Genomic DNA, 27,371 nt, shown 5'->3' with positions numbered 1-27,371 from the left:
TCAAGTTGTCTTTGGCTATTTGGTGGCTAAGGTAGCATAGCATGGCCCTGTCTCCCTTGGGAATACTTTGCACCCTATGCGGCTTTTGGTGTGAAAGAACACAACTCAGTTTCAGGTTCTGGTTACTGAAAACAATGACTATGTCAAGTTTAGTAGGGATGAATGGATGATTCAGCAAGCTTGGGTTAAAGACATCTCCCGCTGGGTTTTATTTTCAACAGTTGGGTTTGACAAGAACTATCAAGATGGTCTGGTTCAAATAGTTTAGCAACAGCAGTGTCAGATTCGTCAGCTGCTGCAGCATTCAGATTCATCGACCAAAAACAACACAATGTGCTGACCATACACACATGGCGCATATGGCAAATCCAAGCATAATCCAACATTTAGGTTTGACAAGAACTATCAAGATGGTCTGGTTCAAATAGTTTAGCAACAGCAGTGTCAGATTCGTCAGCTGCTGCAGCATTCAGATTCATCGGCCAAAAACAACACAATGTGCTGACCATACACACACACCGCATATGGCAAATCCAAGCATAATCCAATACAACAAAGGTGTAACAATAATATGAGATGAACATGATACAGTGTCACAGTTTGGTTTGCAAATGACACCACATATTACTTTCAAGTACCAACAAGACATACAATGGTTAGGGGCTTCAACAGCGCTCCCAAACGAGCAGCAGGCGGCTCAAATAATAACAGATTTCATTTTCTGTGTATATGAGAGCACAAACTTTGAATATGTTTTGCTCTCTTCTTTCAACCACCAGTATCACCCAGGGTAGTTCCCATCAGTGGTAGCTCAGCAAAAAAGAATGAGCAGCCACTGAGGAAATGAATGGATGGGTATCTAACATAAACCTATACTAATTTACAGCTGAAGAGTGTCTTGGTTAATTCTCAGTCGGTAGTATACATTGTGCGCCCACAGTAGAAAGAACAACATGAGCTTCACAGCTTCACCCAGAATGTGACTTGGCTGCCCGGCGTGAGCACCTGGTCCTCTTTGTGGACAGGCAGCAAGCACAGCCTTCAAGCAGCTCAAGGTCCTCATCACAGGTCAGAATAGAAGCCAGCTCTGGGTTCTCCAGCAACATTTTTGAGGTCAGAAAACCAGCAATAGTCCATGTCTGATAAGATCGGGATTGCTTCCCAATGAACCTCCCAGATCGGGTGTCGTAGTATTCCGGCCACTTGTCATCTGAGAGTCTCTCCTCGGCCACTGCAATGGCTCTCCGGGCCAATTCTGGTCTACCCATTTTTATGCACGCCAATGTGAACTATGTGAACAGCAACAAGGATAAGTCAGCAATGATCTAGAAGGACGAAAATGAAAGAGAAATTTGAAAGCATTGTGTTGATATTTACCTGCCACAATAGGGTTGGCCAAGATCCACCATTATGATATGACCATGGGCTGCACATGCACAAAGTGGACACATGTCAACAATTGATGTGATGTTTACAAAAGAGAAGTTTAATCTTAAAAAAAAATAGATAGAGAACCACAAAAGGGAGATATGACAAACCGAAAGACATGGAAGGACAGAACAAAAGATTGATTCTACAAGCAAGGATGCTTACGTATTCTTAGGATCACTGCCAGTAATAATGCGCCATTCATCATCTTCCATTGCAGGGTAGCATATCTTGAGGGGCATGTTTGCTACAAGATCATCCCATTTTTCTTCAATAAGGCTAAGAATTCCCTCAGCTTGTTTTGGAGTAGTTAGAGATGAAGCTATGGCCCAAAGGTTGCCAAGAGAGAAGAACCTAAAATCCATGTGAGCTGGCTGCAGATTCCCTATAAGGTAACCTCCTTTCTCAGGAATCCAGTCAACAAGCCAGGAAGGGATTTGCTCAGGGTAAATGTTGAATTTGTTAGTGGCATCATGGGAGTATTCTTCTGTCTTGTATCTGTATATCTCATTTATCTTCTTCATGTCAACCCAGTAATATTCTCTGATGTGAAAGGACAATGCACTGAGCCTGTTGTTAATGGCACGGATGAGGTTTTTCGATCCATTGTTCACAACAAGCATTTCTCGTGAGCATCGTAAAGCAGAGTAGAACAAAGCCTGCGTAACAGAAAGAACTTGTAAGTACAGATCTTCATATGCCAAATAGATCTAGGTTTATAAAGGAAGAATAGCATAACTATTTCTTTTTGTTACAAATTAAATTAGTCCTGCACAAGAAAAAAAATGGTCCCTACATGGCAGCATATTTTTCCTATTGTTGAATAACATTATAGATCATTATTCCAGGATCCAGTGAATTAAGCCATAAGAAATTAAACTCAACTTTGAAGATGTTAGCCATAGAATCAAAGCAGGATGGATGAAGTGGCGCCAAGCATCTGGTGTCCTATGTGACAAAAGGGTACCACAGAAGCTAAAAGGCAAGTTTTATAGAACGGCGATTAGAGCTGCTATGTTGTATGGTACAGAATGTTGGCCTACGAAAAGACGACATGTTCAACAGATAAGTGTCGCGGAAATGCGTATGTTGCGTTGGATTTACGGTCATAAGAAGGGATCGAGTTTGGAACGATGATATACATGATAGATTAGGGGTAGCACCAATTGAAGAAAAGCTTATCCAACACCGGTTGAGATGGTTTGGACATGTCCAACAGAGACCTCCAGAGGCACCGGTGCATAGTGGAATCCTAAGCCAGGATAGTAACGTAAAGAGAGGCAGAGGAAGACCGAAGTTGACTTGGGTAGAGGCAATAAAAGGAGACTTGAAAGGATGGAATATACCCAAAGACTTAGCCTTAGATAGGAGTGCTTGGAAAACGGCTATTCACGTGCCTGAACCTTGATTGCTTCTGCTGGGTTTTAACTCTAGCCTACCCCAACTTGTTTGGGACTTAAAGGCTTTGTTGTTGTTGTTGTTGTTGCAATTAAACTCAACTTACTTGGATTTCCAGAGGATGCCCATGTATTCCCATCCTCCTGTCTATCATGCATGATCCATCTGTAACTAGTAATGTTGGGAACATGTCAAACCCATCAGCCAAACACAAACTCAGTATCAATTGAATTCCTGTCTGCACATCAACTCTTTCTAGCAAAGCATTGTCTCCTGTAATCTTGCAGTAAGCTCTCAACAAAATAATCCACCACAGTCCTGCAAAAAGATAAATAAGGTTGAAGTAGGAGATCAAAGATGCATGATAACAGTAACTTCAAAACGAATTCTTATATGCAGCTTAAGTAGGAACAAGATACATACCAGAATCCACAGGAGCTACACGGCCAATGGCTGCCTCACCGAAGTCAGGGTCCAAGACCTCCTCAAATCCTTCATTGTTCTCATCAAGTGGTACAGTCCTAATCTTAAAGCTAGCTGGCATCAATCCTTGCCCAGGGCTGTAACAATCAACAGTTTTCTCCCAGCTCTAATCATAAAAGAAAGGAGTAATTAGTGACTAGCTCAAGAGAAACATCACATAAACAAGCAACCAGAGAGGAGTTCAGCAAACACAAAATCTTTTTTATTCGCTTTAATAGAAAATATTAGTGTTGCCTCTTAGTGGTATAGATCAAGTGAAATCTTGTTACATGGTCTTAGTCTGTTTGAATCAGCTTTCAGAATCTTCAGAGGAAAAACATTTCACATTCCTTTCATCATTCTAGCATTGGTTATTGCAATCTATCTAGTTCAACAAAAGAACAACAATTGCAAAAACATGTGATAGAATTAGCATATTGCTTGTCCAAAGTTTAGTTATTGTTCTTCTCAGACTCATACCATGAAATCTTAACTTCACTTACTACTAATTTTAATTATTCAATTGGAACCTCTGCTTTTGCATTTTACTGGCCAAACAGCTCCGAGATCCTGTGGTAAAATCTTATATTTATTTGAAGTGTGAAACAAGCTCACAGTAAACCATGTTACTTCATGGCACTCTTATGCGAAAGCTGACATAATTAATACAACAACATAGAAATCTTATCATACTTCCCACATGAAAAGAAATCTGCATAGAAGATCTCATGACCTAAATAACCACAAACTGGTACGGATTCAGTAAATCAATGATAACTTTCACTTGCCCATATAAATAAACGACCGAAAATGATATAATAAAAAATCCCAAATATATCCTAGCGATGCAAACTTCGGTGTCTATTTCCATCCACAACTAACAAAAACAAGTTATTGCCGTACACGCCATTGACACTAGTACTAACTAAGTACTTCATGTAGAACTAAATTCTTTTGGAATTTTAAATTTTGACCAGACGAGGAACTAGTAAGCAGGATCGGGATCAGCTCACCTGAAGCTGGAGGGTGTGGAGGAGGAAGTTGCGGACGATCTCGGTCTCGCCGCGCATGAGGAAGGCGAGCGCGGAGGGCACGAAGTCCCTGATGAAAACCTGGTCGTAGTTGAGCGTCTCCGTGCACTCGGGGTCCTCCGCCGCCACGGTCCCCACGGGCTCGCCGCAGTAGCTGACGACCGCCCTCCGCAGCAGCCTCCACGCCTCCCTCTCCGTCTCCGTCTCCTCCCTCAAGGGCACGGCCGGCTCCACCGCCTCATCGGTCTGCACCGCCGCCGCGTCCTCCTCCTCCCTGGCAGGCGGGGTCTCGAGCGGGAACGAGTCCGGGAAGAGGACGCGGTCGAAGAAAGGGAGGTTGCCGGAAACGGCGGCGCGGGGGTCGGAGGGGACGGGGACCGGTACAGGGGTGGCCGGGCCGGCCTGCGACTGCGACGCCGCGGAGACGAGGAAGGGGAGGCGCCGGCCGTACGGGGGCTGGTGCGGGTGGGGCAATTTGGGGAAGAGCCGGGTCGCGGTGCCCGCCGCCGTCTTTGACGCCGCGGAGGTGGAGGCGGACGAGAGGAGGCGGCGGCGGCACGGCCTCGCTGCTGCGGCTGCTGCGGCGGCGAGCCCCATCGGGGTTTGACCATTCATATGGCAAGCTCCGGCGAAGGACACGGGCGCGCGGCGGAGAAACCTTCAGGGGGCTACGCCCAAAAAGGCAATGCAGGCAAAGGTAACCTGTGCGAAATACTTGGTCGGCGAGGGTTCGATCTGCGAAAGGCCAGCTCGGTTTGGGTTAGGTGGTGAGCGTAACGCAGAGGAGAGCAGGGACGGGGGGAGGGCTTTTATAAAGATGGGGGCGGTGGTTGGTGGGGTCCACCCTGGATTTAAAGTTCTGAAGTTTTTATATTTCCCAACATGCCCGTTGGCTAAATGGGGAAACGGTTGCATGGTTGGGTGAAATTACCACCGTGGAAATTATGTTCGTGCAATGTATTTTTGTGATGTGTTCTTGTAATTCACTTGAAGAAATTTACGGTCTAATTTTGGATTGCCACTGTGTATAAACTTAATAAATGTGACTAAATCTCTCGGTCTCGTCTTTACATTAGGTAGACAGACCAAGCAGATGGTTAAATATACTATCAAAACACATTTTGTGATGTGTGATGTTTTAAAATGTTGATGATTCTTTTATAGATCTAGTTAAATTAGAGAAGTTTGACTTAGCTTACACAAAAAAAAGAGAAGTTTGACTTAGGATGAAACTAAAATGACAAATGACAGAGAGAGTACATGGAGGATGGCACTCGGTGAATATAAACTTTGGTTTATGGTGTTTGCTTCTCCACTTTGGAACCAAGATATGTGAAGGTTCACTGGCCCATAATTATACTGAACGATCAGTATTACGTTGTCCCTTTGAGCAAAGGGATCATGAAAAATTTTTAATCGATAAAAAGATAAGATGGAAAGTTTTCATGCTAGCTTGAGGATGAGCAAGACAAAATGGAATTAATTTTAGTTCTTCGTGTCCAAAAGGGCATGATTTAGAATTATTTATGATGGTAAAAGGTCGTGTTACATGAATTTAGTATAGATCACCTTATTTGCTTCTCAATCATCGAACATGTCCACTTAAGTTTTTACAACTGGTTTATATTTTCAGTGGTAGGGATGTAACCGTCTACCAGTTGACCTAGTTTCTGAAAAGTTTTGGTAGGACGTGACGTATATAAGTGCATACATAGTAGTAGTAGTGGTGAACTTATATACAATGGGTGTGTTTGGTTCTCATTTTAGGCCTGGATATGGGAAAATGCTCACCCCCTGTCCCCCCCTCCCCCCCCCCCCCCTTCACTTTCACTTGGCCTGGCTTCAACATGGTATGGGCATTGTTGGACCCTAGCCTAGAGGCCTATTTCAACCAACCGCATAGACCAAGTTTGGTCCATAGAGTCTTGATGGGGAAACCGAGGGAACCGAACAGACTCGACGTATAAGTGTATGCGCATTTATTTTAGAAATATGTTGCCTTTTTTTAAATGACATGATGTTTACTTTCGTGAGATGGAGTGCCATGTATTTCGACGGGTGGCATAAAAGAAAACATGGCTAATGAACATGATGTTTTTAGGACCATGTATTTCGACATGTGCCAATATGGTGGCAAGAAAAAACACACGTGCATATGCTAAATACCGCCTCCGTCTCAAAAGAATTCGACTAAGTTAAACTTTAGTTTATAGAAAATATACTCAATATTTGTATTTTTAGAATATGTTTATTATGAAAATATATTTCATGATCCATCCAGTAATACATTAGTACTCGCTCTGCCTCAAAAAGAATATAATTCTAGGTTTCGGACAAGTTAAACTTTCTATGCTTGACCAAGTTTATATAGTAAAAAGAGTCTCTAAAAAATATCAACATTATGTCTCTAATTACATTTGCTATAAAAATAATACTTATTTGATAATTAATCTAATGATATCGATTAAGTATTATAAATGTTAGTGATCTTTTGTGGTCAAACTTAAAATTGTTAGATTGTTTGGATGAAGGGATTTCTTGACTTTGGGCGGAGCCGCGGAGGATAGCGAAAATGATGGTTGGGTATTCCTGTAATTGCACGCTCAGAACCGGGGCGGACACCCCCCAGGGCCAGCATGACAAGTCTCGTGCGACGGGCGGGATGCCGCGACCCGTCGAATCGCTACCAGACTACCACCACCAGTACTGACCGAAAGGCGCACGGCACCGGCACGATCCCTGACTGTGGGTCCCCTACAGTTCTAGGAAAGGCCATTGCCCACTTGTCTGTGACTACTCTGTTGGTGCCATGCGTACGCAAAGTCAGTCACGTGTGCGCGCACCGTCCACCGCTCGCCCCCCGACAGCCCGTGACGCGTTTAATTAGGTATCCCTGCCAGATTTTTTTTTTTACCCGGAGCAGATCATAATCATAGCCGATTCAACGGACTGGCACAGGCGGCGCGAACAGGAGTTTGAACAACATTTTTTTATTATAGTAAACGTAATCAGCATACACGGAGGGGTACATCGTTACTGTATATAATACATAGGGACCGAAAGGTCGGAAAGGGTAAATGGCCAAATGGGTGGTAAAAGGTGGTCGGTACCAGGGATTCTCACGGTGAAATGCATACGCAGCGTGTACCATCTACCGTGTACGTGACTTTTGCGACTGCTCGTTTCATTTTTTTCTCTCTCCAAAATACCAGGAGCCTTTTTCTCAAAACTAAATGCTGCAGACTCTGGAATTTTCAACTTTGGAAGGTTCCAAGCAGGTTCCTATATGTGTAAGTCTACATCCGTACATACGCCACATTCTCGCTTTCAAAGCGTCAATAAATCTCAATTTTAATTAAATATTTATGATATTATTATGTACTACATAAAATATATCTTCATAATAAATATATTTAAAGATATAAATGATGATAGCATTTTCATAAATTTAGTCAAATTTTAAATAGGGCCTGAAGCTACCCCTGTCTACCAACCGGCAACAAGCGAAGTGGATACTGAACCAGAGCTGGATCCTGAAGTTCCTAGTGGACAGCCCAAGCGAGCGCGCACGCCCAGAATAGGTTTAATTCCCTACTACTCAAGCTAGCATAGGTGACAGAGCCTGTTCGTTTGGCTAGACTTGTCATAAACGATCGTAAATTTTGACAGAGCCGGAACAGTATTTTTTTCTCACACAAACCAGCCAGCAGTACTTCTTCACGAACCAGCAACGATATGAACCAGCCAACCGAACAGGCTGATGAACCCTATAAACATAACTCTGAATCCTCAATTCCCCCAATTCGCCTCTTCTGTTGTGTCTCCCTTGTTCTTCTTCCTCAAGTTGCCAACATTCTGCTATCAGACTTCCGATCCCTTCTTCCTTCCTCTCGCACTCTGTCTGTCCTTTGCATTGGTGCACGCCGTCGTTTCCGACCACCACCACTGTACTCGTCGCCCTGGGAGACATTTAGAGAAGAGTGGTACTCATTCTAACATTTGCTGAAAATGGTGTTACTATTTGTCATCCTAATCATTTGTTTATTTGGTTTCTCCCTCAAATACCATGGCATTGCACAATGTAGATTTAGTTGGATGGTACAAAGCAACTCTCCTCCATTGAATCCTCATGCAACACAAGTTTAAGGACCAATCGTTAGTGTATTTTACTCTTACTAGATTATTAGATTAGATGCACCCTTCATACGTAGTACCTTTAAAATGGACGCCAAGTGTACAAATTCTACTCGGCGACTTCCACCATTTATACAGATGGGAAACGTGTCATATTGGATCTGGAGACACAGCGCACAACTGCCAGTTTACTTTCTCTTTTGATAAGGCTCAGTTTAGTTGCCGAAAATTTTGGCAAACGACACTGTAGTATTTTCGTTGTTATTTGGCAATTAGTGTTCAATCATAGTCTAATTAGGCTTAAAAGATTCGTCTCGTGGATTTCGTCTAAACTGTGTAATTAGTTTTATTTTTTATTTATATTTAATGCTTCATGCATGCGTCCAAAGATTCGATGTGACGGGAAATCTTGAAAAATTTGGCATTTTGGATGGGAACTAAATAGGCCCTAAGTAGGTAGCGTGTCACCTGCAAATGTTGTGCGCCTGTCTACTTAACAGATAACAGTGATTTGGACAGAGAACTGATCACCCCATGTGCCCACATGGTACGGTCGTGCCAAAAGCATCTCAAATTCTCTGAGACGTAGTACAGCCCCTTCGAAAAACAAAACATATGGGGCTAGTGCTCGCTCTGCACTAATTCAGTGTACAGTAATTAACCGTGCACTAGGTTAGGTACATGCTTCCTACAATGTGGGACATCGATGCGCTATGTCTAGGGGCTACTCAAAATTTTCGTTGATGTCATCCTGATAAAACGGAAATGCTCGGCCACGCCCGTCCCATCCCGTCCGACTCCTCTAAAAAAAGAAGAATTTCCCACCGGCCCGTGGTGTCCTCCTCAACTGCTCCAAGCCCCTCGCCGCACTGCACCTCCGCCCGACCCCGCCGCCGCAAGGTCCCGCAGCAGGGCGCTCTCTCTCTCTCTCTCTTCCCCGTTTCCTCCCCAGCATGAAGCGCCTGCTCTAGCGTCTCTCGTGCGTGGCCGGCCCTTCCGGAGAGGCACCCGGCCCCTCCGCTAGCCCGCACCGCGCCACGCCACCATCCAGCGCCGCACCCCCATCCACCTCGCCCGTCGTGGAAGGGAAGGGAGGGGAGGCCTGCGCTTGCGCCTGGGGAGGCCTGTGCCTGCGCCTGTGCCACCATCCACCTCGCATTGTCTATAGGAAGGGGAGGCCTGCGCCACTGCAGTTCCCCACCAGGTACGCCGTGGCCGCCGGCAATGCTGTATTTTTTAGGCGTTTTCAGACATGTTGCAAGCCTATGTTTTAAGTGTTTTAGACTTTTAGTTATTTCAGATGTCTGTTTCAAGTGTTTCATACGGATGTTGCAAAAGTAGATCGAGATGTTACACATGTTATAATGGCTATACACGTATGTTTCAAGTGTATGTTCCAAATGTTTCATCTATTCTAGACGAATGTTGCAAGTGTGTTTATCTGAATGTTGCAAAAGTAGATCTGGATGTTGCATATACATACATGTTGCAAGCATATGTTTCAAGTGTTTTCAGGAGTTTCATACGTATGCTTGCAAGTATTTTATCTGGATGTTGCATATGTTTGCAATGGTTTTCAAATGTTTTCAGGTGTTTTTCGCAAGTGTTGTATATGCTTGTTTCAAGTGTTTCATTTGTCTTCTTTCGCAAGTGTTTCATACGTTTTCGCACGTGTTTTCAGACGTTTTCGCAAGTTGTATGTTGCAACGGTTGCATCTGAATGTTTCACAAGTAGATCGGGTGTTGCACATGGGATGCATGTGGGAAGCGGCCAGCAGCGCGGGCGACGTCCGGGGGCAGCGCAGGCCCACTACTGGTGCGCTCGGTCATGAACCCGATGCGCTAGGTGCTCACTCGCCCCTGTAAGGGCAGCGTCTGGACGCTAGCGTCCGGATCATACGTCGGGGCGCTAGCAAGTCGCATGATAAAAACATGTTGTTTCTATAAGTAATACTAGCTTCAATTGATTCTTGAAATTAAACGCAGAAGCATTTCCAGCCACGTAATTTTGCTTCTGGGTCAATGTAACTTGAAATCCGGCAACTTTTTCCCCGCAAAAGGTGCAAAATGCATAAACGATCTTAATCTGAAGGCACATTTCTTTCTACTTATGTTCATATCTCTGAATCTCAAGCACCAAACCAAGGCAGAAACAATGGGCGATCAAGAAGAAATGGGGATAGAATTTCAAGTGGATAAGGCTTGGGGGTTGACGTGGAGGCGTTTCTTGGACACCTTTTCTCCTAAGCTGGCGCCAGCATTATTTTCCAGCCAAGAGATTTGCTGCCCGGTCAGCAAACGCCAAAAATAAAGTGCTTGATATTTAGGCACCATTTGGCTGACTGAAACGTTTCCGATTCTAGGTAGGATCCGAAGAAACGGTGCCAAACAGCTTATAGCTGAAACGTTTCAGTTTGAAACGGTTTCAAGCGATTCGCATTTTGCTGCGTGTACATGAATCTATGAAAACGTGGTTTCACAGTTATTTTGATTCGGCAGCCAAACGGTACAGTGATTCTGATTCGTCATCCAAAACGTTTCTAAAAGAATCTGGAGCTGAAATGTTTCTATGAAAATCTAGATCCCTACCCAACAGGCCCTTAGAATCTTCCCTTGAGTAATGCAGAACCCAAAAGAACAAGAAAAAAAAATCCAGCTTCAGGCATGTACGGCTGCCGAGAAATCTGAATCTGAATTTAGGCGCCACCAGTCTGGCATGTAAGGTTGCCGAGAAATCTAAATCTGAATTTAGTCCACATTGGCCAGCAAGGAAAACTAATAAAAATAAAAGAAAGAAAGGAATTTTAAGTGGATAAGGTTTATGGGATGACGTGGCCGGCATTTTGGACGTTTTTTCCAGCGTGCGCTGTGACCATGTGACCTTTTTCTCCGCAATGCTAATTTTGTTGCTCCCTAGGGTTTTCTGGCAGAAAAGGGATCGGGAGCTAAGAAACGACACGGTGCGAGACAACGACACTATTGCACAGGGGTCGGTCCTTATTGGAGCAATGGTCACCGTCGTGCGCCGATGAAGTCGCGTGGCAAAATCATGTGGCGAGCAAACAATTGCTATATATATAGGTAATATATCTTTTTTTTCGAACGGTTTACGCGAAAACGACACGGCCAGCGTGAGAGAGGAGAAAAATGTTTGTTGCCCACACGGATCCGAAGAGGTGATGCTAACGCTGGGGATGCAGCGACTTGGCTGAGAGCCATGGGCTCGTCGCTGTTCTTGAATGAATTTCTGAATTTTTGCAGGGATTCTGCTTCTGCACACAAGCTCCAAGAAAGAGAAACGCGTCGCTTTCAGAGACGGCCCAGGCGAGCGAAAAATCCCAGAATCCCGTGTTGCCATTGCGACCGCCGGTGCAATCGTGTGTGTTTGTCGCGGAAACATTTTTTTACCTTTGGGGGCGACCCATCAAATATCTACAGTAGCATACACCGGACGTCGCTCATCCTTGTGGGATGAACAAATATCAAAGATTTGCGTTGCATACAGTATGGACTAATAATATGCAGCACGTGAATTCATATATATGGAGAAGTGTCTGAAGAAAATGAGGGCCTGCCAATCGCTACTGCAAAAATGGACTGTCACAACATTGTAGGTTGTAAATCGGTAATTCCACGGTAATTCATGAGTTAATTTGTTTTGGAATTAGATGAACCCCTCATTCGTTTTGATTTTTTTTCAATTCCTCCTGCAGATGAAGAATGATTGAGGCCACTCGACTATTGGAAAGATAAATAAGTAGGCATTCGCAACATATTGCAGTTACTTCTAAGCAAAGATATAGAATAAGCCTACCTAAAGAAAAAGCAGGTTTTGTGGAAACAAAAACCTAGAATAAGTTGGAATGTAGGACGCCTGATCCTGACCAAACACAATCCTCTTGACGCCGCATCAACCTAAGCTCTGGCTAACGTCATCTCTGACGTTGCCCAAAAACGCAGACAGACAGAGACGAAAATTACTAATCACTCTACCAAGCTGCTCTCTCATCTACACTACAAAATACCTCTTACGAACAAGAGTTGACAGGATAAACCGCATACTACTACAGCAAGGCTTTGCAAGAGATGAAACTAGACAAGATGGATAAAATATAAATGCATTATCATGTTATCTGTAAACTGTTTTTTGATAAAGGAAGATTTTATTAAAATGTCAATAGCAGTATACGATACACGGCTTTAAAAAAAGTTCTTCCGACCTCTGCCTAGCAAGATGCACATAGCCAACAGAAAACACCAAAACAAACGCATTCTTGTGACCAATCATGTTATCTGTAAATTGTACAGCACCATACGTATAACTAGGTCGTAGGAGTAGGTTGCTGTTCAGACACCAAATGCTGACTGCAGATGCGACCTGACGCTCCCTGATAGAAGGGCATTCGTTGTCCAATCCTGGATGTTCTTCTTGGCATCTGCAATATAAGGCCTTGTTTAGTTGCTCCCGAGTTTACTTCACGTCCCATCGAATGTTTGGACACATGCATGAAGTATTAAATATAGACTAAACAAATAACTAATTGCACAGTTTGTGACTAATTTGCAAGACGAATCTTTTAAGCGTAATTAGGCCATGATTCGACAATGGTATGCTACAGTAACACATGTGCTAATGACAGCTTAATTAGCCTTAATAAATTCGTCTTGCGGATTAATTTGTTTTTTTTTTTGGATTCCAACACCCCATGCGACACCCACATGTGACACCCGATGTACCACCCCAAAACTTTACACCCTGGATTTAAACAAGGCCTAAGCATAGCAATACAAGGTCAAGCTTAGAACAGAGCATGGCATGCATCGTTGCAGGCATGAATTTAAGTATGTAATGTAATTGAAGAGGTCTAACATCTTTGACAACCCACGAAATTGTGCATAGTTCACATGAGATGTCAGATGTGCTACATGTTAGAACTAAGCAGACAGTATGCAGGCAAGATGGTGTAAAACTATTTCTGAAAGGATGCTCAGGTGAAATCAATCCCATATTATTTAGACTGGAGTAAATGGTCAACAACAAGAATAGTGAGTAATAGAAAACAAGCTAGAGAGGGGGCCATCTAAGTTGATCAGGGCAGCATTAGATAACGAAGCAATAGAAAGATAACTTCAGGGTTCACGATGTAGCAACAGATCCAGACAAGAATAGTCCACAATATTCTGCTGCTACCTATCCACTTTGCAAATAGTAAACCGAACTTTTGATCAGTTTATTCAGAAAAGAATTATAGGACTGATTGATCAGCTTGAAGGAATTGTGTGGTTTACTTTCAACAATCATGAGTTTTCCAACAAGGTAGCATTGGATGAAGTACAGGAGAATGTGCACCTTTGTTGCATTTGGTGAACCCAATAATATTTGCGATGCTGAGGCTCAAGCAAACTCCAACAACAAGAAGGTAATCAGCTTGAAGTCTGATGAGCGAGAATATCCCAAGTATAATCCATGCAGCAGCCTGAAACATGGAAGGAATGGTATTTTTCAAATACTTTAAACTTAAGTTGTATCTCTCTATGATGGACTACATATCAAGCAAAAAGATAAGTATGGGAAAATGTGGGGATACAAATGAATATCATTTTCACTACATAAAGTTTGCCATATTTTTCTTCACCTCTGCTTCCCAGTTCCTTTTTTCTTGAATACGCATGAGAGCTGTGATCACTTCATTAAGAAGAACATGGAGTATACAACGCACACACACACACAAATGCACCCACACGGCAGGACTTTAGTCACATTCGATTCTAAGATAAATAAATAAAAACTGACCAAACAAATCACCAACACCTACATGGCAACCACCTCCAAGAGATAAGCACCTGGCACCTGCTAGACACCAGAGGTGAGCCTCCTTATAAAAAATCTGTCTGAGGATATACTAGCATTGGTTCCATTGAACACAATCTTTGCGGTGTTTCCACAACATCCAAGCCTCTGCCTTCCAGTCAATCTATTGTGACAGAATTGTGCTCTATTTGAATTTTGTCCTAATTCCAAATTAAGAAAATGGAATTATCTGAAGTTCTGTATGAAACACAGCACACTATGACAATTCAACAGGTCCATTTTACTCCAAAATAGAAAGAAAAACAGAGCTATGGCCTGGGCACTTAGCAGTGCGCTTAATCGATATTTTCCATAGTGATCGTGTTAGGGCCTGCTTGGATCCATGGCTAGTTACTGTGTAACCTTGCCAAGCAAGGATATGCAGTGAAGCTGCTTGTTTGGATTCCTTGCCAGGGTGTCTCGGGACCTGTGCGAGCAAGGATTTCCTTGCCAGCAAGGGAGAGCCAAAATGGCTCTCTTGGCTGGGCAAGGCTGGATAAGGCAAGGCTAGCTAGGCAAGGCAAGGCTAGAAAAAGAACCAAGCATGCCCGTAATCTCCAAGCATGGTATTGAAATGATTCATGAATTCTCAAACCTAACCTTCGCCGGGACTCTACTTTCAATAATGAACCATAACCGCATTTGCTCAACAAATAAAATATAAAGATATAAAATCTATAGAAATGCCCCCAAACTTTCATTTCCCACTATAACAGACCAGCAACCACATTGGCTCAAGTCTAACCTCTTGATAGAACATGTACACTTGTGCTTTTGCCACAACTTGGTAGAAAAGGCTTAACCAGAAGTTACTACTTATTATGCTTCAAACAGCTTGGTTTAATCATGGTCATGGGAGCTGGATGTATGGCACATTGGACCAACTCCTCAAAACCACAGATTGCCATGCTAACCCATTCAATTCATATTATATTCCATCCATTGCAATTATATATCAAGGAAAATATTAATTTTCATATTTTTTCCAAACTACTATACAGTTAGTAGATAAAAGAAGAGTGAAATGTACAGCTGGCTTAGCACCATACATGGAAAACATTCACATGTTGATACTATATTAAATACTCTACTCGTTTTTGGATGGTTATCCCACAGGATACAGGTACAGAGAAATATATTAAACTGAAGACATGTATCTAACACTAAGTCTATCACACATCTGCGCATACCTAGATTCAGCCCCTTTTTTCTGGTGAAGGGTAACTTCAGCAGTACCAAGATTCAAAGGAAATAAAGTTTACAATAACCATACACTTATAAAATTACAACCAACATCTTCAAGAATTCCTACGAACCTATAAATTCATATCAATTTTAATGACAGCAGCAAGTAAGAAGTACAAGTAGCACTTTATAGTTTATATATATGAGTACTCATCAGTACTCTTAACTAATAACTCTATGCGGAGGAATCTTGCATACTTCTACCGAGTTTATAGGTTTCCATCATTCCATGTAAATTTAGGTGTAGTGGTGGTGGGGGTGGGTGTAGTTTTACCTAGGCTCTGTATCTCATTGTTACTTGCCTAAGAAACTGACTGATTGCATGCCATCTAAATATAGAGGTGCATTAAGCAATACTTCAAGCAACATGAAACTTTTAATAGTACTAATTATGATTCCTATCTGAATATATAATAATAAATAGTGACCTCTACAGCACTTACAGTCAAATATAGAGTCCACCAGAACAGCCATGAGTCCTTCTTGTTCATCCTAGCCAGGGACTGCAACAAAAAGAATAATTGAATTCAGGGTGTACACAGTTGGGGCAAAAGAGGCAACAAGGGAAGCAAGAACGAAAATTTGCGAAATTCAAACCTCTCCGTCAAGGCACTCAAACTTCCAGACGCTCTCTCCCTCGTCGTTAATCTCATTCCACCACCGCAACCCAACCAGTATCCTTCCGCTGACATTCTTCACGACCCAGAAGTCAAGTGCTGCGAGGAGCACAGTGATGACAAAGATGATGACGAAGTTGTTCACGAACAGTGTGGACAGTATGTAGAACGCCAGTGCCGATGCCTTCACAGAGAAACAATCAGAATCAGCTAAAACCTAGCCACGGTTCTGCTGCATATAAGATCAGAAACTGCAGGCAGTGTACCTTGAAGAGCACATGGAAGAAGCATGTCTTAGGATTTGCATAGTTCTCAGTAACCTCCTGCAACAGGGGCGGACCCAGTAAGGAACATGGGTGTACACATTTACACGCGATAACTTTTGCAAAAAAGAAAAAAGGAAATATGGTAGGATTAATAATACTATATGATAGAACAGATCCGAATGCAAATAGCTTAAGTTAGGGTTTGGGCGCTCGGTTTCGCACAGAAGGAAGGGAAAAGAAGAGAAGGGGTAGACGTACCTGTTGGGTGTTCATCGCCGGCGAAGGGCCCGACGACGACCTGGGCACCTGGCGTAGGAGAGCGGGGAGCCGGGGGCGGCGGGCGGCGGCGATCGCCCAGTCGTCGCAACGAGAGCAGAGACGAGGGAGGGGACACGGGAGAACCTGTGAGAGAGCGTAATCAGGGGAACCGGAGAAGAAAAGCAGGGCCCTGCCGGGCCTCCGGCCCTGCCGTTTTCACAGGACTCTAGCGTGGCATCGGCTCAATTATTTTGGGCCGGCTTTACCCAACGGACGCGTTGAGTTGGGTTTAGCTATTTCTCCCTTTTCTTTCCTGCGATGATCAGATTTTGCCAAATTACTGCGGTGTTTTGTTTTTTTTAACAACTGCGGTGTTTTGTTTCATTATGGAATGATGAGGTCGTCTGTTATCGTTTCATTTTATAATTCTTTGTTAAAATGTGTTGATTTATCACTGTTTTATTTCTCCACAGCTAATAATTAGCATTAGCCCTTGTTTAGTTGGGGGGAAAGTTGGAATTTGGCTACGGCAGCACTTTCATTTTTATTTGACAATTAGTGTTCAATCGTAGACTAATTAGGCTCAAAACGTTCGTCTCGCAATTTTCCACCAAACTGTGTAATTAGTTTTTTTTCATCTACATTTAATGCTCCATGCATGCATCGCAAGATTCGATGTGATGGATACTGTAGCACTTTTTTTAAACTTCTTTTGGAACTAAACACGGGCTTAGTATAAGAAATGAAGTTACTCCTCTAAAATCTATTTCATCAGTTGTGAGTTATGAAAACGCTATTTTATTCTGTAAACTATGGAAAAAAGCTATTATGACCTATGTTCTATAATTTTTTTTGTAAACTATTTGGCTGAAACACCTACGAAATCTACCCACTCTATATCTTCCTTGAAACTACTACGAAACATCTCTATTTCCACCCATTTGGAAAATCCAAAAGAAAAAAACAAAAGCACGGTTCAAGATGCTGCGAAAATTAGACGACATGAAAGCAGTTATTTCTGAGAAAGCAGCTTCATGTTCTACCAAATTGGTTCTTGTTCTGCTTTTTTTTATAGAAAAACACTTTCCAAATGCTGAACAAAACATAGCCTAAATTTAAGAATAGACCCATGATGCATCACCTCATGTTTCCGCTCGCCCAGTCCGCTCGCCCCGGCCATGTGAAAGTAGATAAAACATTTGAAACATATACTTGCAACATGTGTGTGAAACACACGAAACTTTCAGATTTTCAACTTGCAACATGAAACCACTTGCTGCAATATAAGACAGAAAAACAGCTAAAACATTTGAAACATACTGTTGCAACAGATGTGTGAAACATATGCAACATCTGCATAAAAAACATGTCGGTGTTTCGAATAAACACCAACTAGTAAATTTGTATTTGTTGCGCGTTGAGCCCGGATGGTGTGCTAAAAGACACAAGGTTTATACTGGTTCGGACAGAATATCCCTACGTCCAGTTTACTGCTGCTGTTCGTGTTGTTAGCACTGAAAGGTTCGTAGTAGGGGGTACACACGGTTGAGAGAGGGACGAGTTCCAAGTCTCTGATGAAAAGATCAAACGGGTGCAGAGAGCTCGGTTGCTGCTCAGCTGTGTGTTATGTGATGCGTGGTGTGTTGAATTTGTCCGTCTCCTTAGTGGGGGGTCCTGCCCTCTCTTTTATAGATCAAGGGGGAGCAGGGATTACAAATAAAAGAAAGAGGAAAAACTAGAGGCAGAGAAGGTCCTTCAAAGGTGTCGGGTCTTCATTTTCCTTTGAGCCTGCCCTGCTGAAATGGCAGACGGTGCCAGGGATAGCACGTTCACTGATCCAGATAGGGCCGTGCTTTGGCTTCGTTCAGCAAGTGGTCACGTCCCAGACCACTCCGATGGGCGACGTGGCGCGCCAGGGTGCCGAGCCACGACCCCATAGGGAGCAGATGGCGTAGAGGCCCCATGTTCGTTATTGTAGATTACATGAGTTTCCTTCTTGGATCGTAGCGGTTGTCGTATGTTTCCGTCAGGATTCGTGTCCGAGGGCAAATGCTGGCGTCCATAACACTGTACGATAAATGTCGGTGTCCGCAACACTGTTGGGGCTCTGACATGCCTAGAAGTGCTTAAAGCGCCTATTTGGTCATATCCTGATGGTACTTCCCTATAGGCGTGCAGGGTATGGTCCTTAGTATTGCGGCTGACTTGAGTGCCCTACCTTATCCGCACGCATGGTTATGAAGGAGCAGCGCACAGGCGTCGGGCGAGGTGGAGCCTGTCCTCGGATGTTGGGCGAAGCGGAGCCCAGCCCCTTGATGTCGGGCGAGGTGGAGCCTTCCCTCAGACGTCGGGTAAGGCGGAGCCTGCCCTCGGATGTCAAGCGTGGCGGAGCATGCCCAGACGTCGGGCGAGGCAGAGTCTGCTCCCAGACATTGGGCGAGGCAGAGTCCAACCCTCAGGGGTCGGGCGAGGCGGAGTATGCCTCCAGACATCGGGCGAGGCGGAACCGACCCGTAGGGGTTGGGCGAAGCGGAACCAGCCCTTAGGGGTCGGGCGAAGCGGAACCGGCCCTCAGGGGTCGGGCGAGGCGGAGCCAACCTTCGGTTGTTGGGCAAGAAGTGTAGTTGTGTTCTTGTCTATTCGGAAGCATCAACGTTTGATGGTTATTAGCTCCTCCTCTTTTGTACCCCAGTATTCGGTCCCCGACAGTAGCCCCTGAGCCCCCGGGTGATTTGGATAGAATCGCCCGGGGGTGATTTCGACTTGCCAGAGGGTGCACGCGAGCGCACCCGATGGGTGTAGCCCCCGAGCCCCGGGTGATTTGGATAGAATCGCCTGGGGGTATTTCGATTCGCGCGCGCACCCATCGGGTGTAGCCCCCAAGCCCCTGGGTGATTTGGACAGAATCACCTAGTGGGTAATTCGAACCCTTCATGGGTATGGCTATGAGATTTGGTGTTTTTTGCTAGTTGGATAGCTTAAAGGGAACCCTAGTATCTCGTTCGTGGGGATTCGTCCAGGGTCAGCCCGGTTGAGACTCGATCGTGGATCGAGACTCTCTTGAAGCTCACGCGCCTGAGTTTTGACCGCTTGCGGGCCCATCCCGTTGTTGGGACGACCGTCGAAACCATTGGGCCAACCCTCAAACTCCTGGGCCTAGGCGGGCTAAAGAAACACTTTTTGACCTATATCCTATCTGCGGTAAAAGAGTCCTGGTCTGGCCTGTAAGGCAAAATGTTCGGCGTGACTTTGATGGGAAAGGATAGGGATTACGGGCGCATATCCCGCATGGTGATGTGGTGACAAATCGTGGTAGGCACGGAGAGCCAGGCGGATGATTGCCTTCCTCGCATCTGTCTCCCCTATAAAACCAAAGGGTTCACCCTAGGGTTTCGTACATCGCCTTGTTGCCTTTGCATCTACAACCTCCATCGTCAATCGCTTAAGACTTCTGCATCCGCATCTCAGCTGCCGTCAAGTTCACATCCACCCTCCCCAATCATTCGATAGAGCCATGGTGTAGATCTGATGTCACCCTCCAATGCCTGGAGGGCCTCGTTCATCGCAGCCTTCTTTGCGCATGGACCGCCGCCGAGAAGTGGTGGCTTCCCGACAATGAGGACGCGCCGTCGCCGCCCGAAGGCTATGTTGTGTCCGTCGCTCACTTCCACGAGCGAGGATTCGCCATCCCCGTCCACAAGTTCCTTTGGGGGTTGCTGAATTACTATAATGTGGAGCTGTAGCACCTTACTCCTAATGGGATCCAACACATTACAGAGTTCGTCACCCTGTGTGAGCAGTTCTTGGGGATTAGTCCCCACTTTGACCTATGGCGGCATTTCTTCGCCATCACCCTCCTAAAGAAGCGAGAGAAGAGGCAAGAGCTGAGCATGTCGATGGGATGCGCCGGCATTCAGCTCCGCAACAACCAGGTCAACGAGTACCCACCGATGCGTCTGTCGACCTCTAACAAGGGGTGGCACTCGCATGCTGGTGAGCAAAATTACCATAGACATCAGGGCATGGGTTTTTTACAGTCTGACCAGGCACGCTCGATTATTTGTTCCCACAAACCTTGCCACTAATTTTAACATGAGGAAGAGGTCCGACGTAACGACTGTTTCAAAAAAAATACCTTTATCAGCCCCCGAGTGAGATCCGACCCCTTGCGGTTGCTAGGGTCGAATGTCACTGAAGACCGAAGAGGGGATAGTGAAACTACTTTTGTACTCGCACGTCCCCCTTCCTTAGGATTTTAGCTATCGTTCTATGATCGTGCGCTTGGTCTCTTTGTAAGTCCAACTTTCCTTGAGCCCTGCGTGTGGCGGGGATTCGATCAAGGGTCGGCTCGTTTTTGTGACCATTGTCCCATCCGTGGTTTTCGCAACCAGAGGGGTTGAGGCGATGTCACTTACCTCGGTGGCTTGAGTGACACGCTTGATGAGCTCGTTAACGGAGATATTTGAACGGAATCCGGTTCTGTCGCTCGTGACAGGGTCGGCAAAGCCCTCGAGTGGCATTTCGTTGCTCCTTAACCCGCATTCCAATAGATTCCCCCTCAATGGGGATTCTATGGGCTCAGCTAGAGGCTGGATCGAATGAGAAGGTTGAGATGACCCTATCCGCCTCTATGTGGGTTGGGCGAAGGCCGCTGAGGCTCATCTGTCTTTTCTCCCTAGCTCTTGTTTGACGTGAGGTGGCCTCGGGCCCTTCACGGGTCGGCCTTCGAACCTTGGTCTCTCGATCTAGGATCGGGTGGCTCGAGCCTCCGAGCCCCTTGGGGTCTGATGGGGGTTGACCGTGTTTCACGCGTCACCCCATCCTCGGTTTCCACAACCAGAGGGGCTGAGCTAACGTGAAAGCTCTAGTTTGGTTTTCGTTAATTGATGAAACCCTAAGTGCTAACCTAGTTTATCAAAGTGATTATGAGATAGGTAGCACTACTCCAAGTAATAAGCAACGGTGAAGATTATGATGATGGTGATGGCATGGTGATGATCAAATGCTTGAACTTGGAAAAGAAGAAAGAAAAACAAAAGGCTCAAGGCAAAGGTATAAATAGTAGGAGCCATTTTGTTTTAATGATTGAGACACTTAGCGAGTGCGATCATATTTAGGATCGATAGTCGTTGTATTAAGAGGGGTGAAACTCATATCAAAATGCGGTTATCAAAAGTTCCACTAGATGCTCTAACTCATTGCATATGCATTTAGGATCTAGTGGAGTGCTAACACCCTTGAAAATGTTTATGAAAATATGCTAACACATGTGCACAAGGTGATACACTTGGTGGTTGGCACATTTGAGCAAGGGTTAGAAACATCACCAGTGGAGTGTCCGCCCATAGAGTGTGGACAATCCGATGGTGCCACCAGCGCTCTATACAGAAAAGACGGAAGTCACTGTAAGTGACCGGACGCTGGTCTCGGTAGGACCGGCACGTCTGGTCAGTGGAAGCATGAAGATGCTGGTGTCGGTCTTCGACTGGACGCTGGGTCACTTTGTGACCAGACGTTGATGGGGTGCGTCCAGTCCTACTGACGTGGCAGTACATAGAGGAGACACCGAGTGATCGGATGCTGGGTGAGTCTGGTCGAGCATCATGGATTTTAGCGAATGGATGCTTACTAGAAACGACCGGGCGCTGGGATTCTGCATCTAGCCACTTCGAAGCAGCGCGTCCGGTCATAACTTAAATGTACTGATGACCATTGATATTGGGCGATCAGCGTTTGAAGCTAGAGACACATGGCACACATCGCGTGACCGGACGCTGGGGTCCAACATCCGATCGATCGACTTGCGTGTCCGGTCATCCTGTTTTTCAGTGGACTGAGGAGCCAACGACTCAATTTCATGGGGGCTTCTATTTAAGCCACATGGCCGGCTCAAGCTCACTCTCTTGGCTATTTGCATTGACATAGCAACCTTATGAGCTTAGCCAAAGCCCTCCCACTCATCTCCATCATTGATTCATCATCTTTGTGAGATTGGGAGAGAATCCAAGTGCATTGCTTGAGTGATTGCATCTAGTCGCACTTGGTATTCGTATTTTGCTACAGGATTCACTTGTTACTATTGGTGGTTGCCGTCACCTAGATGGCTTAGAGCAGCGAGGATCATTGAGCGGAGGTTGGTGATTCTCTCCGGCTCTGATGGTGGTGATTGTGAGGGGTCTTGTGCCTTTCCTGGCGAAGCGCTGAAAGGTAACTCTAGTGGATTGCTTGTGTCATTGAGTTACCTCACTTGTGGGTAGGTTCTTGTGGTGTCCAATTGTGTGGACCAGGTTCGTGCAACAACTCTTAGCCGTCGAACCACCAAGTGTTGGTCGACACAATAGGGACATAGCGTGTTGGCAAGCACGTGAACTTCGGAAGAAAATTGGTTGTCTCTTGCCATTTGGTATTCTCCTGGTGATTGATAAAGTATTCATCTTGTGATTGGTTCACTCCTCTACGCGGTGGTATAATCACCTCACTTACTCATTTATATTCCCGCAAACTAGCTATAACAAGCTATTTAGTGTAGCTAGAATTGAGAGCTTGCTTTGTGGATTAAGTTCATCTAGTGGAGCTCTTTAGTGTAGCATTTGTGAGAGCTCTTAGTGAGTAGTGACCTAGTAGATTGTGTGCCTAGTGATCATAACAACTAGAATTGTTGGATAGGTGGCTTGCAACCCTTGTAGAGCTAGATCAAGTTTATTTTTCGCTATTTGTTATACTAATCAAATTGCTCTAATTGATTTGTAGATTTTTAAATAGGCTATTCACCCCCCCTGATTAGGACATCGCCACGCTGGACATACTAACACCATGGTCTTCCCCAAGTTGCAATCCGTCCCCAACTCAGCTGCCACGTCGCCCTCGGATTCAGCAGACACGTCGTCACTGTTTCGGTCATAACTTTCTCATACGACATCGAAACGGGCCGTTCTTGGATGCGTTGGAAAGGGGATGACGACGCCGTCGTTTTGGATCTGGTCCCACCTCCAGAAGGTCCGTGGATCATTCTGTGTGACCACGGCAAGGTGCTGCGTCACCTATTTGGGCCAACTTGGCCATGTATCGTGTCGGGCCTTAAGCCCAAGTTGTGGGCGCCCAACCCCTGGCCGTCCCCAACCATAGGTCGAGTCTTAGACTATAAACATAGCCGCCGCCGCTGCTACACAATTGGGTTTTGTTTAGAGTTTAGTTTTCCATCGAGAAACTGAATCGTTCATTGTAACTGTGGTGACAAATCCTTTTACAGTGATCCAGGGCCCCCGTTCTTGATCTCCTCCACTGTGTCGATTAGTCCTTTGGAACCGAGTTCTTGAACCCTCTATTGATATTCGCGTCATTCATATTTGCAATTTCAGATTGCGTGTTTTACCTTCTTGCTTGTGCTCTTCGATTCGCTTGCAGGAAAAGCCTTCTTAGCGAGGTCAATCAAGTTGTGCTTGGTTGATAACCAACGGAGCAGTGGTGTAACGGTTGCAGGGTTCGAATCGCGTCTGATTTGAAGCCGGACCACCAACGTCAAGATCTCCACAAATTGAACTTACCAGTTACCTCTCGGAAGATCGGGCCTATACTCATCACCCCCTCTAGCCATATTAGGACCTTTCAAGTGGTATTGGAGCCATGGTCATCGTTTGATTAAAGGCTTAACAACTTTGGTGTCAAATTATGGCTCAAGTTGTGTTCAACTATGTGAGGGGCAAACCACCGTTCTTTAATGACACATGCTATGATTATTGGAAAAGAAAGATGATGATGTATCTTGGTTCAATCAATGATCAAGTATGGGAGGTGACCAAGAATGACTATGCTATCATTCATGCCGACAATCCCACCAACCAAGATAAGACCAACAAGTAATGCTATACAATGGCTCTCAATACTATATACAATGCCATTGATTCCAAGGTGTTTGAGCAAATCAAGGATTGTGAAAGAGCTAATGAGGTGTGGAGGAGATTGGAGAAAACATATGAGGGCACACCGGCAGTGAAGAGTACCAAGTTGTACATCCTCAAGGATAAGTTGATAAGCTTCAAGATGAACGATGATGAGAGCATTCCGGAGATGTTCTATCGGTTGCAAGTAATTGTCAATGACTTGAAGGCTTTGGGAGAGAAGATCAAGGATGATGATGTCTCTCATCGGTTCTTAATGTGCCAACCTCCAAGATTTGAGATGTTGAGATTGCTTATCATAAGAGGAGGATTGAAGGAGATTACCCCTAACTAAGTACTAGATGATGTCATGACACAAGAGATATACCGTGTGGAAAGGGAGGGGATGACAAGGATGACAAGAAGGAAGAAGAAGACAAGAAGAAGAAGAGTATAGCATTCAAGGCTAGCTCATCATCATCCAAGAACAAGGGAAAGTCCAAGAAAGAATCAAGTGATGATGATGATCTTAGTGATATTCATGATGAAGCTATGGCCCTCTTTGTACGCAAGATGGAAAAATTCATGAAGAAGAAGGGCTATGGTACAAGAAAGAGAAGAGATCACACCAAAAGCAAAGAATATATGAGAAGATGCTACAATTGTAAGAGCCCTGATCACATTGTAGCAAATTGTCCCTACAATAGTGACAATGATGGGGATGAAAAGAAGCACAAGAAGGACAAGAAAGAAAAGAAGGAGAAGAAGGGGAAGAGAATGACCTTCCAAAAGAATAAGAAAGGTGGAGGCTATGTGGTCATATGGGATAGTGATGGCTCTTCAGATAGTGATAGCTCTAGTGATGATAACAATAAATCTATCAAGAAAGCACTAGCAAGCATTGCCATCAACAACAAGCCCTCCATCTTTGACACTCCATCGACATGCCTCATGGCAAAGCCTACTAAGGTAAAATATGATGTGAGTGATGATGATGAATGTAAAAGTGATGCTTGTAGGAGTGATGATGATGATGATGAGGAGGAGGAGGAGTACACCAAGGAGGAGCTCTTGGATATGTGTGAGCAAGTGCACACTTGCGTTGAAATGAAGAGAAAGGAGTGCAAAGAATTACGCAAGAAAGTCAAATTTCTTGAGCAATCCTTTGATGAGCTCAATGTCACTCATGAGAGGCTAATGGAAGCCCATGAGAAGCTTGGCAAAGCTCACTCTAAGATTGAAAAGGCTCACTCCTCTCTCATCGAGCAAGTCAAAATAGAGGAAGCCATGAAGGAGCAAGTGATTATGTCTTGTGATGTGGGACTAACATGTGATATTATTGATGAATCTTTTTATAAACCCATTGTAGTTGCTCCCACTAACACTTCTTGTAGCACTACTACTGCTACTTCACGTTTGAGTGATGGTCTCACTTGTGATGCCTCACTAATGGTGGAAAATGAGACCCTTAAGAAGGAGGTGAATGAGCTCACTCATGCCTTAGGCAATGCCTATGGTGGAGATGCCCGCTTGCTAAAGTGCTTGGGTAGCAAAATGTTTTCTCTCAACAAAGAGAGATTAGGCTATATGATGAGTACAGGCCCGATCTTCCGAGAGGTAACCGGTAAGTTCGATTTGTGGAGATCTCGACGTTGGCAGTCCGGCTTCAAATCAGATGCGATTCGAACCCTACAATCGTTACATCACTGCTCCGTTGGTTATCAACCAAGCACAACTTGATTGACCTCACCAAGAAGGCTTTTCCTACAAGCGAATCGAAGAGCACAAGCAAGAAGGTAAAACATGCAATCTAAAATTGCAAATATGAATGACGTGAATATCAATAGAGGGTTCAAGAACTCGGTTCCAAAGGACTAATCGACACAGTAGAGGAGATCAAGAACGGAGGCCCTGGATCACTGTAAAAGGATTTGTCACCACAGTTACAATGAACGATTCAGTTTCTCGATGGAAAACTAAACTCTAAACAAAACCCAATTGTGTAGCAGCGGTGGCGGCTGTGTTTATAGTCTAAGACTCGACCTAGGGTTGGGGACGGCCAGGGGTTGGGCGCCCACAACTTGGGCTTAAGGCCCGACACGATACATGGCCAAGTTGGCCCAAATAGGTGACGCAGCACCTTGCCATGGTCACACAGAATGATCCACGGACCTTCTGGAGCTGGGACCAGATCCAAAACGACGGCGTCGTCGTCCCCTTTCCAATGCATCCAAGAATGGCCCGTTTCGATGTCGTATGAGAAAGTTATGACCGAAACAGTGACGACGTGTCTGCTAAATCCGAGGGCGATGTGGCAGCTGAGTTGGGGACAGATTGCAACTTGGGGAAGACCATGGTGTCGGTATGTCCAGCGTGGCGATGTCCTCATCATCCTCCCCTTCTCGAATTGGAGTCGTCCTCGACTCCATCTTGGTGATGTCCTCATCATCCCCTCCTTCTAGAATTAGAGTCGTCCTCGACTCCATCCCATTATCAGCGAACTCCTACAAAAGGTTAGTGACAGCAGGCAATGCACCAGACATAAAAGGTTGACAAAATATAGTATAACATGGTGCATCAGGATTATCACATAACTCAGCAGTAGCAGAAGTTGTAGCAAGAAAAGCACCTCCTTTTAACTTAATCCCATTATCTTTAACAATGTCTACTGGATGTTTATTTTTAATCTCATTAGCATGTTTAATAATATCTGTAGGAGACAAAGGCAGCAATGCAATTTTCTTGTCCTTATGTATGATAGTGTATGTATTAGTTCTACCATGGTGTAAAGCATCATTATCAAA

General features: G+C 44.7%; 2 protein-coding genes across 2 annotated transcripts; both read right to left on the bottom strand.

The window, feature by feature from the left end:
- Positions 1–540: 540 nt before the first annotated feature.
- On the bottom strand, positions 541–6,107 carry LOC136449933 (neutral/alkaline invertase 1, mitochondrial-like). The gene is made up of 6 exons (XM_066450160.1): positions 4,302–6,107; positions 3,250–3,415; positions 2,933–3,144; positions 1,594–2,087; positions 1,378–1,426; positions 541–1,289 (listed from the first exon to the last, which is right to left on the bottom strand). The coding sequence occupies exons 1-6, from the start codon at positions 4,932–4,934 to the stop codon at positions 969–971; spliced, it is 1,875 nt and encodes a 624-aa protein (XP_066306257.1). The 5' UTR covers positions 4,935–6,107; the 3' UTR covers positions 541–968.
- A 6,489-nt stretch (positions 6,108–12,596) lies between these two features.
- LOC136452133 (Golgi apparatus membrane protein-like protein ECHIDNA) lies at positions 12,597–16,859 on the bottom strand. Its single transcript, XM_066452771.1, has 6 exons — positions 16,691–16,859; positions 16,433–16,489; positions 16,147–16,350; positions 15,993–16,052; positions 13,804–13,930; positions 12,597–12,889 (listed from the first exon to the last, which is right to left on the bottom strand). The coding sequence occupies exons 1-6, from the start codon at positions 16,703–16,705 to the stop codon at positions 12,801–12,803; spliced, it is 552 nt and encodes a 183-aa protein (XP_066308868.1). The 5' UTR covers positions 16,706–16,859; the 3' UTR covers positions 12,597–12,800.
- Between the last annotated feature and the right edge of the window lie 10,512 nt (positions 16,860–27,371).

This window comes from Miscanthus floridulus, chromosome 5, assembly GCF_019320115.1.
Source record: "Miscanthus floridulus cultivar M001 chromosome 5, ASM1932011v1, whole genome shotgun sequence".
NCBI lineage: Eukaryota > Viridiplantae > Streptophyta > Magnoliopsida > Poales > Poaceae > Miscanthus > Miscanthus floridulus.
Note: the sequence above shows the minus strand (reverse complement) of the source record. Positions and strands in the feature narration are given on the sequence as shown.

Coding starts and splice junctions, on each gene's coding strand:
- LOC136449933 (XM_066450160.1), bottom strand. CDS start 4,934: ATGAATGGTCAAACCCCGATGGGGCTCGCCGCCGCAGCAGCCGCAGCA. Junction 3,416..4,301: donor TCCACACCCTCCAGCTTCAG/GTGAGCTGATCC, acceptor TTTTATGATTAG/AGCTGGGAGAAAACTGTTGA. Junction 1,427..1,593: donor GGCAGTGATCCTAAGAATAC/GTAAGCATCCTT, acceptor GTGCATGTGCAG/CCCATGGTCATATCATAATG.
- LOC136452133 (XM_066452771.1), bottom strand. Junction 16,351..16,432: donor TCTTCCATGTGCTCTTCAAG/GTACACTGCCTG, acceptor TTCTCTGTGAAG/GCATCGGCACTGGCGTTCTA. Junction 12,890..13,803: donor GTTCACCAAATGCAACAAAG/GTGCACATTCTC, acceptor CTTATATTGCAG/ATGCCAAGAAGAACATCCAG.